Consider the following 15,630-nt stretch of genomic DNA (forward strand, 5'->3'; position numbering starts at 1 on the left):
TGGTTTTTTCAATTCTTAATCTAATGGCAAGTACTGGTTTGGATGCTGCCACAGTCAGTTTTGTGAGAGGGAGCATGGTGTGAAGAGCTGATGAATAAGAGGACATACAGCCACTCCTCAGCTCCCTCAAGCCATGGATTGATTTGCTGGCTGTGTTGGTCTGAGCAATGTTTTCCCCCCCTCTGCAGGTACATCGGTTCCCTTGAGGATCTCAAAAGGAAGTTTGGCACGAGTTACCACCTGGAACTCAAAATGACAGACGCGGGGCAGAGCGATGCTCTGCACACCCAAATCCTGAACCTCTTCCCCCAGGCAGCTCGGCAGGAAAGGTCGGTGCCCACAGCCTGGATTTGGGTTGGGATGCTCTCTTCCTCCTACTGACCTTGCTCAGTGATTTACCTGGAGTTATCCTACAAACCCCCCCAAACTGCACGGCTGAGTCACAAGATGAAGAATTCATTTTTTTCATTTCTTTTTCAGGACTTCTTCCATGCTCACCTACAAGATTCCAGTGGCAGATGCGCTACCTCTGTCCAGGTCTTTCTCCCAGCTAGAAGCAGGTAAAAGGAAACAACCAGTTAAATAAGGAAATAACTTTCAAATGGTTTCTGTGGATTTGGTTTTTAAGGATGCTTTCTCCATCCCTCCGCAGCCAAACGGAATTTCAAGCTTGAGGAGTACAGCTTGTCACTGAACACTCTGCACCAGGTGAGTTTGTGCAGGAGCTCCAGGTTGGGAGCTCCCTGTGGGAAAGGAAGAGATAACCTGTGACCAGCACAAATGCAGCCAGTCCATGGCAGTGATGTGCTTCCCCCTGTGTCCCTTTGCAGGTGTTTGTGGACCTCACCAGGGATGCAGAGGAGCACGACCTGGAGGTGGCATCCAACGGGGCTGTGGAGCAGAGACCCCTTCACCCCTGATTCCTGGAGCCACGGTGGGAAACATCCCGTGCATTTCATCAGTGTTACTGGATTTCATCAGTGAAATCACTGGTCGCTGTGACCAGCTGCAGCCCCAGCACTCGGTGACCCACATCACAGCACACACAGCCTGCAGGTGTTCTGCCTCACAGAGAAAAACAGAGTTGTTATTTTAATAAATAAAGCCTTTATCCTTTGACAAATTGATGCCTGACTCTCATCTGTGCCCCTGCTCAGGGTGGCTCATGGAGTTTGAATTCCTGACCCCGAGGCTGTGAGGGACACTGGGGCTGGGTAAGGAGCTCAGTCCCTGGGGAGAGCCAGGAGCAAGCCCTGGGGAGGCTCTGACACCTCAGTCATCCCTGGCAGGAGGACCCCAGGTCTCTGCCTTGTCAGCCCTGGGAATCACACTCTGCCTGGTGGGATGTGGCCAGCAGAGCTGCTGATTCCTGGGAGAGAGAGGGACAGGGCTGTATTTTGGCCCAAAGAGCTGCTCCAGCTCAGGCCAACTTGGCCCATCTCATCCCCACCACTGGGGCCAGGGACAGAGGAAAGGACTCAGCAGTGGCTGGATGAATGTAATGAAAACTGGCAGCTCCTTTATCATCATCTATAAAAGCCAGGTATTAATTAGAGTCAAAATAAGGCGTGCTTTGACCCAAAATAGTGCTGAAGAAGGACAGCAGGCTGAGCCTTGCTGTGGTCATTGGGAAGAGAGGGGGCTCCTCATCAGCACCCACTCCTGTGGGTGCCTGGGAGGGATGGGGCAAGCTCCATCACCCTGACCCTGTCTGAGCAGGTCAGCGTCTCCTCTTGGGGCATCTGCCTGCCAGGGCTAGAGTTAACAAGTAAATTTAAAATAAATAAATAAATAAATAAACAAACAAACCAGGAACTCCCTGCATCCAGGGGTTTCCCCTCCTGCCCTGTTGCCCTCTCCCCCAGCACCCTCTGGCAAAGGCTGGGGACCCACTGGAGGCCAGGGGCAGTGCCATCCCATGGGATGGGCACAGCAGCACGACCCTCACCGTGCCCTGAGCTGCCCTGGTGGGTGTGGGTGATGCTGGGGGTGCAGGCAGGGGTGGTGCTGGGCTGGGACGCAGCAGGGGGAATTCTGCAGCTGCTTTGGGCAGGCAGGGATGCGTGTGTGGGCCCTGCAGGCAGGGATGTGGGCAAGCAGGTACCAGCAGGTGGCTGCCCTGGCTCATGGATGGGCTGCTCCTGAGCAGCCACCCACACCGGGGTTCTGCTCTGCACCTGGATCTCCCAACATCGGGGCTCTGCCGAGGACGTGGGCAGGGAGGAGACTGAGATTCACTGCATCTCCCCCTCTTCACGTTAGGGTGTTGTTTTTCCTTTTACAAGGAGGGGAGGAAAAGGTTTGGACACCCAGGAGATGTTCTGGGGACACCTCTGCTGTCTGCCTCACCCTGACACATCTGAATGGGATTTAAACCTTAGGGGTGGGTTCTTCCTGCTAGGCAGAGCAGAAGGAAGCAAATCCAGCTGCTCCACTTTTCCAAGCCCAGCCTCTGGTCCCTCAGCCCTGAGGAGCCCCGGGATGCTGCTTTGGGCAGCCACGCTCCAGAGCCTGGGCAGAAACCAAACCCATCCCCTTTAGAAGCCCAGGCTTAGTCAGGAGATGTTTATTCCAACCTTTCCAAGATGTTTTTTAGCTGGAAGAGCTGTAGCTGTGCAGGAGGCAGCACTTCTCTGCTGCTCCTGCTCTGTGGCTGATGCCACGGGATGAGTTTGCCACCTTCTGTCCTCCCCTGCATGTGCTGTGACATCACTGTCGACTTCAGCCCCTGTTGCTGCACTGAGAAACACAGCAGAGTTTGACAGAGAAAGGATTTTGTGTGGTTTGTTGTGGGGCTGGTTTTCCTTCTCTTGGCCACCACTCAGGAATGTCCTGAGTGAACTCCTCGGACAAGGCGCCCCAGTGCCTCAACAGCGACGCGCTCTATTTGCTTCTTCTGACACAAACAAAGCTGGAGCTCTGCCAGGGAGGAAGGAGAAGGGAGCCAGGGAATAAAAGAAGCCATGGTGTGAGGAATGTCTTTTGCAGAAGTGCCTGAGGGGGATAAAAAACAACAAAGGAGAGCTGTGAGTCTCCGGGAGAGTCAGCCAGTCCAGCCCGGGGAGGCTCAGCACCTCTGCTCCTCCAGGACAGGCTCTGGATTCCTCTCAAACCTTCCTGCTGAGGTAAGGCTGAAGCATTCCTCCTAACCCTAACTAACAAATGTGATTTTGAAGGGATGAAGCCCCCAGGAAGTGATGATGCTGTAAATAACACCGGGTGAGGGTGCAGGGTGTGGGTGGGGCACGGAGCATCTTCCCAATAGGGTGAGTCCAGCTTAGGGGGGTTTAAAGGCAACAAAGTCCTTTTAACCTTACTTGGAGATGAAATAACACACAAATGGAGCTCAGTTTATGGCAGAGGTTTATTTCCAGTGTTTCTCAGCACCACAAGGAAGCAGCAGCTCCAGCTCAGTATTTTAAATGATCCAGGACATACGAGGAGCAGATTTCATTCCCTGCCTCCAGTGCAAGCTAAAGTTTGGATTTAAAAGTTCTGTCCACATTATGCTCTAAAAAATTCCTCCTGAAATACCACAGGAGCAAAGAAATCAGTTGTGCCACACCTCCCCCAGCTGCCCAAAGCCTGCAGCAGCACGGGGTCAGTGGGCACTGAGGGGTGACCACACGAGGGACCTGTGGGATGTCCAGGATGAGCTCCTGGTGGGCTGCTCTCCACCCCAGGATCCCCTGAGGGTGTCAGCCTGTTGAGGTTACCCCATGGCACCCTTAGAACACCTGGCAAGGAGCTCTAGCTGTGTTACCAACCCCGTGGCAGAGGTGGAGATGTGCACAGGTGACACACAACCTCCTAATCCTCACTTCTGTGGGGTGAAAAAGCAACCAAATAATAGCAAGTTTAAACCCACAGTTTATTCAGGGAAGTCCAGAGGTTACTCCACAGGCTAAATTCAAATTTTTGCGCACCTGGGTTTAGTGAGAAAAACTCTGTTTCCTCATCAGTGAGGAAAAACTCTGTTTAGAGATGATGGCAAAAGCCAGGGCAAGTGTTTGCAGCCCATTTGTTGCAGCTGCTTTTCCAGCATTTCAGTGCCTGCTGTCTCATCACACCAAGACTAAACCCCTGAGGGCTGAATAGAAATATCTGGAGGAAGATAAACTCTGCTTTGCCTGTCAGCACCATGAGGCATTGTTCCCCAGGGGAACAGGACAACATAAATCTCTTTCCTTATGACAGGAAGGCTTGAAGGGATTAGGTCTGTAACAGCTCCGATTTTTCTACCTGAGAATCACTTAGAGAAGATCAGGATTTTGTTGAAAAGCAGATTTTAGCTCCAGATGTGACAGCAGAGCAGTTTGGCCATGTGAGCAGATTTTACATGGAGCTACTGAACCCTTTTGCTCATTAAAGGTCCTCATGGATATTTTATGGATGGTTAAAAGCACCCATCTCATCTGCAAAAATCTGTCAGGCAGCTTTGTGCTTTACTTCTTCCAGTTCCCTCCACCAGCCTTAACCAGACAAAATAATCCTTGTTTTGCTTGGATTTTGAGGGTTCTGCCCTGTCTGTTGGAGTAACACCTCAGTCATGCTCGTGGCCACTCAGTTTTATCTCATTTCTCATTAATAACCTGCCAGTGACATCTCTCCCACGCACTTCCAGGAATTTGCTCTCTCATGGCTCTGAGTTCCCTTCAGCAGATGCTGTTTTCCACAAGAGCTCAGCTCACACCCCAGCCAGGAGTTGCTCAACGCTCCTTGGTGTTGAGCCTAAAGCACATTAAAATTGCAAGCAAAAGGATTTTAGGGATTTTAATTGGCTGTATTGTTGTTGTTTCTTGGCTATGGAGCCCACCCAAGCTGATTAGGTCATGTAATGTGATAGTCCCCTTTTTATTTCATCAATAAATGATGAACTCCTCCCAAACTCCCCATGCTGAAGCATGGAAGCCTGAAATTCTGATTTCTATCAGCATTTGCTGCTGAGCTGTGAGGGTTGGAGTATGTTGAGGGTGATGAAGTCTCTTGGACCCTGTGCTGCAGGGGCTGTGCTCAGCACACAACATCTGAGCTTCCTCAGCTCATTCTTGCTGTAAAAAGGGAGGAAAAGTTTCACTGCACATCTGGAAGGACTGTGCAAATAAAACCAGTCACTGCTGGTTTGGCTTTTGTCATATTTGAAAGCAGTCTTCAAAAAGAAATTGTCTCTAGGTTCAAAGATGAAGACAGTCCAGAGGAATATAAGTGTATTCCAGCAAATTAAAATTCTCTTGTGGAAAAATGTCCTGCTCAAGTGGAGGATGAAGATGCAGAGCTTTCAGGTAAGAAAAAATTTAAAATAAAACCAAAATAGTAGCTAACTACTGAGTGTGCCCAATCCCTGCATGCCCCTAGATGCCAACTTCTTTGGGTAAAATTAGAACTTCAAGTACTTTCGAGAAGCTTGACTGGTAATGAACACTCAGAGATTTGATTTTTTTTTTTAATGGTGATATTTATGTCTGGTTTGTGACAAATGAGGGCAGAGATGGGCTCTTGGGGCAGCTGATGGGCACCATGCAGAGAATCTCTCCATCCCCACCTAAGAAATGGGCGTAAGCAAATCCCCCTCCTTTACATTTTAACCCCCCAAAGAACTGAATTCCTGTTTTTCCCATCCTAATCCCACGAAGAACCCGCTTTTACACTGCCATGACAATCTCTCCCCGGTGCAGGAGTGGATCCTGTCCCTGCTCTTCCTGCCCCTGGTGCTGTTGGTGTCCTCGTCCCCGTTCATGGGGCAGACGCGGTACCCCGAGGTGCCCGCCGAACACCTGGGCTACCTGGATGACCCCGCCTTCAACGCCACCGGGGTCACCGTCACCTTCACCCCCGCCACTGCCACCACCAGGCACATCATGAGCAAAGTGGCCTCCAGCTCTGTCATGTCAGGTGGGTTTTGCTTTTCAAATATTGGATTTTGGCCTCGTTGAACCCGTTGTGCGCGCGCTGTGTTGTTGTAGCGGTTCTCCGACAGCTTTGATCGGGAGATGGTTTAAAATTCACCCTAAATCCTCCATTCTCACAAATATTTCTTCTCTAGGATTTAAACTACCTGTGAGGCCAGTGTGGCCTTCTGAACTGGAAAGCTCTGCCTTACCTGATATTCCCTAATACTTTTAAAACACATTAAAAACCATTCTTTTGGGGAGCATTTCTTCTCGACTGGTCAAGTCTGAAGTATTTAGAGCTGCCTCCCTGGGCAGTGACAACTGGAAAAGGAGGAGTTGCAGGGCTGAGAAAGCAGAACATTCCCTCAATGCCTCTGGACACACTTCCACACTCACAAAATCTCATGGCAATATTTTTCTGGTGCTCCACAGGTATAAAACTAGTGGAAGTGGAAGATGAGAGAGCCATGGAGAATGCCTGGATTTCAAACAGGAAAACTATAGGAGTTGTATTTAAGGACAACTTCTCCTACCACCTGAGATTTCCTACCACCCATGTGATTCTTCCCAATGAAGTCATGGGATACGTAGGTAATGCAAAATGAGAATTTCAGGGTGGTTGCCTGGTGTGGACAGGGTGGGAATAATCCACATTTGTTAAGGGATTTAATAAATTTGGGTGGTTTGGGTTTTTTTAGTTCTTGTCAGTGTCCACTTGAAGGGTTTCCCACAGTGCCAGTGTGTTCTTGTCATTGCATTTAATAATGAGCATTAATTACTTTTCATTAGTGTGATGCCCTTTGCCTTGCAGACACCTGCTATAACTTCTCCTGGAAGAGCTGTGAGAGCCCAAGGTACTGGTACAAAGGCTTCCTGTCCCTGCAGTCCAGCATTGATGCTGCCATTATAGAGGTAAATCCAACTCAGGAACTGATGGAGACATCCTTTTATTTTAAATGTAATATAGGAAAGGCAAACTCTGCTGTGGGAATAGCAAGGGATGGCTTTGTCAGAAAATGAAGCCACTTTTAAAACTTAATCCAGGGAGGGTGAAGCAGGATATTCCTTGTATAAATGCATCTCACTGCAGAAAATAAGCAAAACACTGATCTGTTGACCTTGCATTCATTTAGATGGTGACAAATCATTCTGTTTGGGAAGAAATGGAATCCATTGCTGGTGCCAGAATGAAGTCCCAGAGCATCCTCTTGTCCATCAGCCTGGAGTACAGCTACTTCATGATGGTCACTGTGATGTGCTTCTTGCCCTTCATGTATTTCTTATCAAGAAATATCACACAAGAAAAGAAGCAGCTCAAAGAATTGATGAAGACCATGGGCCTGCAGGACACTGCATTTTGGTGAGCTCTTTTTTAACTGGAATTCCTTTGCCAAAAACCAGCCTGTTCCTGGGCACTTGTGGTATTTTCTGAGTCCCCAGGATGGAGGAGGAATTGAGAATCTGACTCCACATTCTTAGAAGGCTGATTTATTATTTTATGTACTTATATTATATTAAAGAAAGCTTTACTAAAACTATACTAAAGAATAGAGAAAGGATACAGACAGAAGGTTACAAAGAATGATGACGAAAAACCCATGACTCTTTCCAGAGTCCTGACACAGCCTGACAGTGATTGGGCATTAAGTCAAAACAATTCACATGAAACCAGTGAAACATGCACCTGTTGGTAATCAATCTCCAAACCACATCCCAAAGCAGCAAACACAGGAGAAGCAATCGGATAATTATTATTTTCCTTTTTCTCTGAGGCTTCTCAGCTTCCCAGGAGAAGAAATCCTGGCGAAGGGATTTTTCACAAAATATGACAGTGACAGGCACCTGAGAAGCCAATTAATGAGTTAAATGGGTTTGTAACTTTTCTCCAGCACTCTGTGAGATTGATTCCTGGTAGAGACAAGGAAACACCGTTGCCCAAATATTTCAGTCAGTCAATGAAAAAACATACTTGCATTTCTTGAAAATTTATATCAAATATTAATTGATGCAACTGATGAGTGCTTTTGTTCAGTTTCTCATCCAGAGGGTTGAGCATGTCAGTGGTGTCATCTGCTCCCTGGGGCATCTCCTCCTAAGCTGGATCACCTGTCTGTTCTGAGGATGTGAAAGAGAAATGATTGCCACGGGAAATAATTAACATTTCCATTTAAGCACTTCAGATGAAGTTGCAAGCAGAGGTGTTAACCACCCCCAGGGCTGATGGCACCTCTCCCTCCCCAGGCTGTCCTGGAGTTTGCTGTACTCCCTCTATGTGCTGATCTTCTCCTGCCTGCTGACGGCCCTGGTGCTGCGCAAGCGCTTCTACACCAGCAGCTTCCCCGCAGTCTCCCTCTTCTTCTTCCTCTATGGCCTGGCGTGTGTAAGTCAGGCTTTAAGCCAGATTTCCTCCCCACATGGTTTATTACTGTGTTGATGAGCCCGAGCATTGCTCCAGAGCCTTTGTGCTCAGGAGCTTTGTGGGCCACGCTGGCTGAAACATCTGAGTGGCTTTTCTAGGTCAGCAGCAGAGGTTTGGTTTGCAGCCTGAAGGGCTGACAGGCTCTTGTTTGGCTACAAAAGGCCCGGCTTGAAACTCAGATCAACCCACTAAGAAGGGCTTTAGTGGATTTTACTACACGAGATCTGGTGCCTGGCAGATGGAAGTGCTGCTGTTAAGAATATTTATTTCTTTCAGCGGTTGAGGGAAAGTCCTGTCCTTACAGATCCACCTGGTTTTCATGCTCTGCTCCCTCTTAAGGACCTCCAAGCTTGTCAGCTCCATAGGCTTCCTCATCATCTTTATCTTCGGGTTCCTGAGCCTGGCAGTGCTGATAGAAGAGGTCCCCGAGCCCCTGAAGTGGTTCCTTGGTCTCATGTGTCCTTTTGCATTCAACACCGGCATTGCCAAGGTATGGGGGCACCACCCCTGCAGCTGAACCTTCCTTCCTTCCCCTGCTGCTGGAGAAAGGTGCAGGAATTCCTGCCCTTAGCTCAGAAATCCGGCTGGAAACCATCCAGGCATTTTCCCTTCCTCTGCACAGCCTGTTGGAAACCCCCAGGTGAGCCGAGGTGTGCTGGGCAGCACAGAGGGGCTCCAACACCCCCATCCCATTCCCCTGCTTCAAAAGCAGCTGAATGCAGAGACAAGCAGGGCCCTTGGCACAAAAAAATCTGCTGTTGTGCACGTCTGCAGCTTCCACAGGGCCCCATCCTGCACACAACAGCCTCATTATCCTCAGGGACATCAGGACAGCATCCTCGGCTGCCCAGCCACTCCCCGGCTCCCTCCTGGCAGCAGGGACTGTGCAAATGCAGCTCTGGATTCCTGCTGCTGCTGCCCTTCCTCCATCCCCACCCTGCAGAAATCTGTGCCATTTCCCAGCTTTCCATTAGTCATATCTGCATAGCTCTTGCTAGCTCTGGTAATCTAATATTTGATTTCTTGATAGATATTTTTAAAAAATCTGCCCGGGAGAGGAGATTTCTGCAGCAGCAGAAAAAGGGACTGACTTTGTTAATTTGCCATGTGGTTAAATCAATCATTATGTAAATTATAGCATTTTTGTCGTGACTCTGTCACATCAAGAGTGCCCATATCAGGTTTTTCTTAATTGGTTTTTCTTAATTGCTTTAATCTTTCTGGATTAAAGCACGAAGATCTCTGCATGGAGCAAATTCATTCCCCTTCCCCTTTAGAAAGAAAATAAGAACAGCTGGTCAGTACTGCAGATGATTTCTGGGTTAAGAAACAGAGTTGCATCCATGGTTTGGGGGCATCTGCATTTTTTTCCAGCCTGAAATTTGTTCTTCTTTCTCTTTTATTTAAGATTTTCGATTTAGAGAAATATGGAATGGGTTTTTCCCTTTCCAACCTTATGGAGGAAGCATCCTTTTTATTTTCAACCTACATACTGCTGGCCTTTGACTCGGTCTTGTACATGCTGCTGGCTCTGTATTTCAACAAAATTCTGCCAGGTAGGAATGATTTATTTTTATTTACATGGATTGCATGGGCTATATCAAGGAAATGATGGGCTGGTCCTTTCTTGGATTCAACCAAAATAAACTTTGGACTAAAAGAAATTTATGGTGTCATAGAGTGACTTTTCTGTTTCTGGCCCATGCCAGATTCAGAGAATCAATGACAACAGAGTATTTAGCATTTTTTATTTAATATTTTTTCTTTCTAATTATGAGATTATAGTGTAATAACATGTAGGACAATACTTTAATTCATTACAAAAACCACTGAATTCATGACATAATTCCCTTCTTGTCTCCTCTACCTCTGCTCCAAACCTGGCAGGGGGTTGTCTGGAAAAAGCAGCAATTTGGTGCTATTTGAAACTCCTAAAAGTTTAGTCTAGGATGGTGTCTTGGCTGTGCCTTTGGTTGATGTCAGGCCATCTTTTTGCTTTCCTGGCAGGCAAATACGGGATCCCAGCCCCTCCTCTGTTCTTCCTGAAGGCCTCGTACTGGATGAGGAGCAGGAGAGGCTCCAGCAGGGACGTGCCCAGAGCCACAGCAAACCCTGAGGAGCTCCTGGGGGAGGATGTGGAGCCTGTGCCCCCCGAGTTCCTGGGGAAAGAGGCCATCAGGTTCAGAGAGAAGCGATTGCTTGTGTCCGGTTTAGGGCTCCCCGCTCCTTCCATCAGCTTGGGTTGGACTTTTCTAGGCTGCTTCCATGTTTGTGGGGCTCTTGCAAAACATTTTGTTTCACAGAGAAAAATTAGAGATAAAAAGATAATTCAGACTGGTCACTAAAGGTGAAATTTAGGTAAATTTAGATTTAAAAATAACTGGGTTGTTTTTTGGTTTTTTTTTTTTTGTTGTTGTGGACTTTCAATGTCCTTTAGGGACAAAAGGGAGAATGAAGAGGGTAACCCATTGGGAAAGTGTTGCAACGGGGATTGGGGACTGGCCCTGTCTTTGCCACTCTTGGTGCCCCATTTTTGGTGCCAGGTTGGGATGTTCACACCTGGGCACAGAGCCTGTCAAACCTGGGAATCTCAGCTTTGTTTCTTAGCACTTCTTATTTTCTTCATGCCATTTCTGTCATTGTAACTTAAGGTCCATAAAAATGGAAGAGGGCAGCAGGGAAAAGCATTTACAGAAATCCCCAAATAATAACCTCCTTACCTTCCTTTTAGGCTCCACAATATTAAAAAAGCCTATAAGAAGAAGGACAAGAAGACAGAAGCTTTAAGAGGTACGAAAGCTGTGAGATTGATTCCTGCTAAAGATAAGGAAACGCCATTGTGCAAACAGTCTATGAAAAAAGCATTGCATTGCTTTTAAATTTATATCAAATATTAATTGATGTGACTGATCACTATTTTGTTCAGGTTTTACTAATTTGCTGTTTTTAATAAGATTAAAGAGAAGAAAGATTTTAATTTTTTAAAGTTGCTTTATTTCTGTTTTTTCTGCTAAATACATACCAACTCCTTATGCCTTTAAATATTTGCAGAGCTTTGCCACACCCAGTGCTCTTTTGGCTAATTATTATCACTTAATTCTTGTACCTTTTGACTTCTCCTGCCTTTGACAGTGAGGGAGGGCAAGTCAAACCTCATTTCTCCCCAGACTTGATTGTTATTGTTGTTCTAGGTCTGTCTTTAAACATTTATGAGGGTCAGATCACTGCCTTGCTGGGCCACAGTGGGGCTGGAAAGACAACGCTGCTGAACGTGCTCAGTGGGCTCAGCTGCCCTTCAGAAGGTAGGACAAGCCTTGATCCAAAGCTCTCTAAAGATCAATTCATTCCCCCTCATCCCAGTGTCTTGGTTTGAAAAGCCAGGTGTCTGCTAGGGAAGGCAGGAGCCTCCCTTGAAATGGAAAATGTAAATCCCCTCCCTCCAAATGATGATAATTTTGAAATTAAAAGGCTCTCAGGCAAAGATGTGGGAGTAGGAATAACAGTTTTTTATTAGGAAAAATATTAAAATTAAAAAGAAAATATAAAAATACAAATGCAGTATTAGAAAACAACCCTGCCAGGGTGAGAGCAGTCCCTGTCCCCTGTGTGTCAGGGTGGGGGCACAGCCCCATCCCAGGGGGGCTCAGCCCTCCTGCAGTGCCGGCTGTGGCTCTGCTGCAGCAGGATCCTGCACAAGGGGGGAGTTTTCCTCTGCAGCTGCAGGGCTGCTGGAGATGGGCCTGCTCTCCCTCTGGGAATGCAGGGCAGGAGAAAGCTGCTCCTCTGGGAATGCAGGGGGCAAAGGCTGCTGGGGTGTCCCAACCCTCAGATTGTATCCAGGTAGGAATGCTTGGCTCCTCCCCTGGGCGGAGCATCTCCCCATGGGATGGTGGAATTTGATCAGCCCTGCAGGGACACTCACTGGCCGTGGACAGAAGATAATTAATAATTAATGGCCCATGAACAGACGATATCTCCTGGAGGGAGGATTGGTTTTGGGAGAGATAAAGAAACCTGCCCAATGAACAGCAGAGAACTGTCCCAGCTCTGATAGATGGGAGTTGAACACACACCCCCAGCCACATCTTGCATTTCCAACCTAAGACACCCATTTATCCCCGTGAACAGGCTCTGCCACCATATACAGCTACAAACTCTCTGAAATGGGAGACAGGGAGGAGATCAGGGGGATGATTGGGATTTGCCCACAGTTCAACACGCAGTTTGAGGTCCTGACCGTGAAAGAAAACCTGAAAATCTTTGCGGAAATCAAGGGCATCAAGTCCAAAGAGGTGGAGCAAGAGGTGAGTGTGTGTTCCCCACCACTCCATAGAGACTCCTTTTGCACTGGGAAGCTCAAAGAATCCACCTGGATCTTCTGAAAATTGAAGCTCCAAGCCCCATCCAGCCTGGCCTTGGACACTTCCAGGGATGCAGGGGCAGCCACAGCTTCTCTGGGCAGCTTGTGCCAGGGCGTCCCCACCCTCACAAGGAATAATTTCCTTCTGATGGCTAATTTAAATCTAAATCTACCCAAATAAAGGATGGAAGGACAATGGCTGCTGAGAATGGACATCCTTGTGCTGTTCTAGGTGCAAACGATTCTGGAACTGCTGGATATCAGCAACATTCAAGACACCCAAGCTGAAAAACTGAGTGGTGGACAGAAGAGGAAGTTATCCATTGGAATAGCCATGCTTGGAAACCCCCAGGTAAAGCAGCAGGCATGGCTCTGTGATGTAGGAAATACTCAGGTCCAGCATAATTAAAACCTTGGGCACGTATTTGGCTCTAGGATTTCCGACTTCTTTAAAGTGCTTATAATTAGAACTGATAAATTTCATAATTTCTTTTGTTTTTTAAATTTGTAACCCACCTTGCCAGCTGAGTTTTGAAGCAGCTCCCTGAGCTCTCACAGCCCCCAGAACAGCTGCCCTTGTCTGAAAGATGCCCAGGGTGTCTTGCCTTCAGAACCACAAACCCTGTTGGGGTACCTGTCGCTGATTCCCCGACTTCTGGGACTCAGGCTGGGCCCTCCCTGGCGACTCCCCTGTTGGGAGAGACCCTCCTGGAGTGGTCTTATCTCAGGAAAGAGAGACCCACTGGATCTTTTTGGTCTTCAGGTTCTTGTTTATTGTTATCTTATCTAGAGTTTTGCACGCTATCCACACAAGGCTCAGCACACTGGAAAAGTACTGCAGAAATGGCCAACAATCTCTTGTTCCAAGGTCTTTTAAAGCTAAACTGTCCAATTAAGAACTGACACCTGGATTATTTCCCTTTTAACCCAATAACTGATCCCCAACAGCCCGCAATGCAGACTTTTCCACCCAATTGCAAAATGCCACCCAAACCCATGCAGAAGGAGGAAGAAGAAGCATGAGGAAGGAGCCCAGGATGACACCCTGTGCCCTCCATCCTGCTTCCACCCACAACACACTAAAAATCCTAAAATCTAAATTTCCCACCTAAGTGATACATCTACACTACTCTCTACAATCCACTTCACACCCTAGTGGATTCTGGAGTTTAGGAAACTTTCTCCATGGATGAGGGTCAGAGTCAGTGCTGCCCTGGGGGTCAGGGCACCCCAGAGCAGACAGAGAAATATTCCCAGTGCCCTGGTGTAGGATGTCAGGGGGTAGCTCGGTCAGGACGGACGGAGAGCAGAGATCTCTGAAGGCAGGTCTGGAACCTGGGGTTTATTGCAAAGTGCCAAGTGCAGGGCCCTGCTGGGAGCTGCCAGGCACAGCTCAGAGCAGGACCAAGAGAAGTAAAGAGAGTGGGAAAGAGGATGAGAGAGAGAGAGGATGAGAGGATAAGAGAGTAAGAGGATAAGAGAGTGAGGTTCCCGTTACAATATAATAAATCTTCTTCTGCGCTGAATATTCTAATTCTCACTAACCAATCTAGCCCAAGATACAGCATTTACATACAGCCTATAAGAATCATTACATCCCCATAGTGTGTTACATTTTAAACCCTAAAAACTCCTCTCTGGGCCCCTTCTGCCAAGCCAGCAGGGTCTGCTCTGCCCCTTGGAGCTGTCTGCAAGCAGAGGGTGTTGTTCCATCCAAAGGGGATTGCCTTCAGCTGGCCATGCCATTGTTTTCCAGTTGTTCAGTAACTGAGGTATCTCAGAGCTTGCTTTCATTTCAATCTCGCTTATAGATTCTGTACTCTCAAAATCTTTTGCCAGGCAATCACATTCATAAGGTTTTCCTGTTCCATCTTCCCCAACACCCTGATTTTCCACAAAACCCCAAAGCCACCGGCAATGGGGAATGTCTGATCCCATCCTCCCTGCAGGTTTTGCTCCTGGACGAGCCCACGGCGGGGCTGGATCCTCTCTCCAGGCACCGGGTGTGGAGCCTCCTGCGGGAGCAGCGGGCGGGGCGGGTGATCCTCTTCAGCACCCAGTTCATGGACGAGGCTGACATCCTGGCAGGTGAGCTCTGCTGGGGCATCCCTGTGGGATCACCCAGCGGCACAAAGCCCCAAGAGATGGCAGTAGCTGCTCTGCACTAGAAATTCCTTTGGCTTTTCCTTTCTCCAGACCGCAAGGCTTTTATCTCGCACGGGACGCTGAAGTGTGTTGGCTCGTCTCTGTTCCTGAAGAAAAAATGGGGGATTTGCTATCATTTAAGGTATCTCCTGAAGCCCCAACAATACCTGGCAACATGCAAGTACAAGGGGACACCAGAATTAATGAAACCCTAGGGCAGATGTCATCAAAACAAATTGCCAGCATTAAAATCCAGCTCCATTAACTGAAACTGCAGCAAGATTTAGGGTTAGGGTTAATTAATCCAGAGCAGGGAATGAATGAAGAATACTGGAGTTTTCTTCTTATGCATCCATAAAATGATGGATGTTGTTTGTCTGGGTGGGTTTGGGTTGTTTTTATTCCAAACCTAAACGTCTGTGTTTTTTTCCACACAACAGGATCCATGTCAGTGAGTCTTGTGACCTGGAGAATCTGACATCCCTGGTGAAAGGGTACATCCCCAATGCCACATTCTCAGGACACACCCAGTATGAACTGAGATATAAACTGCCTTTAGAAAACATTAATAAATTCCCAGGTAATGTATATGAAAATAACTGAGGATTATTCATAGGGAAAAAAAAATATAATGGCAAATGTGTGGAAGGAGAAATGCAAAGGGAAATTTTCTACAGGAGTCACATCAGGACTTCAAAACCATCACAGTTTGGGTTTTCCCCACAATTTTATCATACATTTAAGATCAAATTGTGCAAGAAATGCTTTTCTACTGTTTGCAGTGACAAACCCTGCAGGCTAAACTGGGCCACATG

The 15,630-nt window shown here is 47.6% G+C and overlaps 2 protein-coding genes across 3 annotated transcripts in view; both read left to right on the forward strand.

The window, feature by feature from the left end:
* Positions 1-1,101, forward strand: part of LOC311161268 (ATP-binding cassette sub-family A member 9-like) — a 33,746-nt gene extending 32,645 nt beyond the window's left edge. The window contains exons 36-39 of the mRNA XM_084218690.1: positions 189-329; positions 481-560; positions 653-708; positions 831-1,101. Of these exons, the coding sequence (XP_084074816.1) occupies positions 189-329; positions 481-560; positions 653-708; positions 831-920 (367 nt within the window). The 3' untranslated portion in view covers positions 921-1,101. The remainder of the gene's footprint in view (positions 1-188; positions 330-480; positions 561-652; positions 709-830) is intronic.
* Positions 1,102-2,846: 1,745 nt separating this feature from the next.
* LOC311161067 (ATP-binding cassette sub-family A member 10-like) overlaps positions 2,847-15,630 on the forward strand; it is a 30,304-nt gene continuing 17,520 nt past the window's right edge. Inside the window, exons 1-17 of one of the 2 annotated variants that reach the window (XM_084218341.1) lie at positions 2,847-3,125; positions 5,173-5,282; positions 5,676-5,892; positions 6,324-6,482; positions 6,703-6,803; positions 7,025-7,251; positions 8,133-8,271; positions 8,615-8,800; positions 9,719-9,866; positions 10,318-10,489; positions 11,042-11,100; positions 11,502-11,612; positions 12,439-12,614; positions 12,903-13,022; positions 14,620-14,758; positions 14,867-14,957; positions 15,256-15,395. In XM_084218341.1, the coding sequence (XP_084074467.1) occupies positions 5,181-5,282; positions 5,676-5,892; positions 6,324-6,482; positions 6,703-6,803; positions 7,025-7,251; positions 8,133-8,271; positions 8,615-8,800; positions 9,719-9,866; positions 10,318-10,489; positions 11,042-11,100; positions 11,502-11,612; positions 12,439-12,614; positions 12,903-13,022; positions 14,620-14,758; positions 14,867-14,957; positions 15,256-15,395 (2,287 nt within the window). In that variant the 5' untranslated portion in view covers positions 2,847-3,125; positions 5,173-5,180. Of the gene's footprint in view, positions 3,126-5,172; positions 5,283-5,675; positions 5,893-6,323; positions 6,483-6,702; positions 6,804-7,024; positions 7,252-8,132; positions 8,272-8,614; positions 8,801-9,718; positions 9,867-10,317; positions 10,490-11,041; positions 11,101-11,501; positions 11,613-12,438; positions 12,615-12,902; positions 13,023-14,619; positions 14,759-14,866; positions 14,958-15,255; positions 15,396-15,630 lie in introns of those variants that run through there. The other variant, XM_084218342.1, reaches the window with a different exon arrangement.

Source organism: Fringilla coelebs, assembly GCF_963513975.1.
Source record: "Fringilla coelebs genome assembly, chromosome: 19".
NCBI classification, from domain to species: Eukaryota; Metazoa; Chordata; class Aves; order Passeriformes; family Fringillidae; genus Fringilla; species Fringilla coelebs.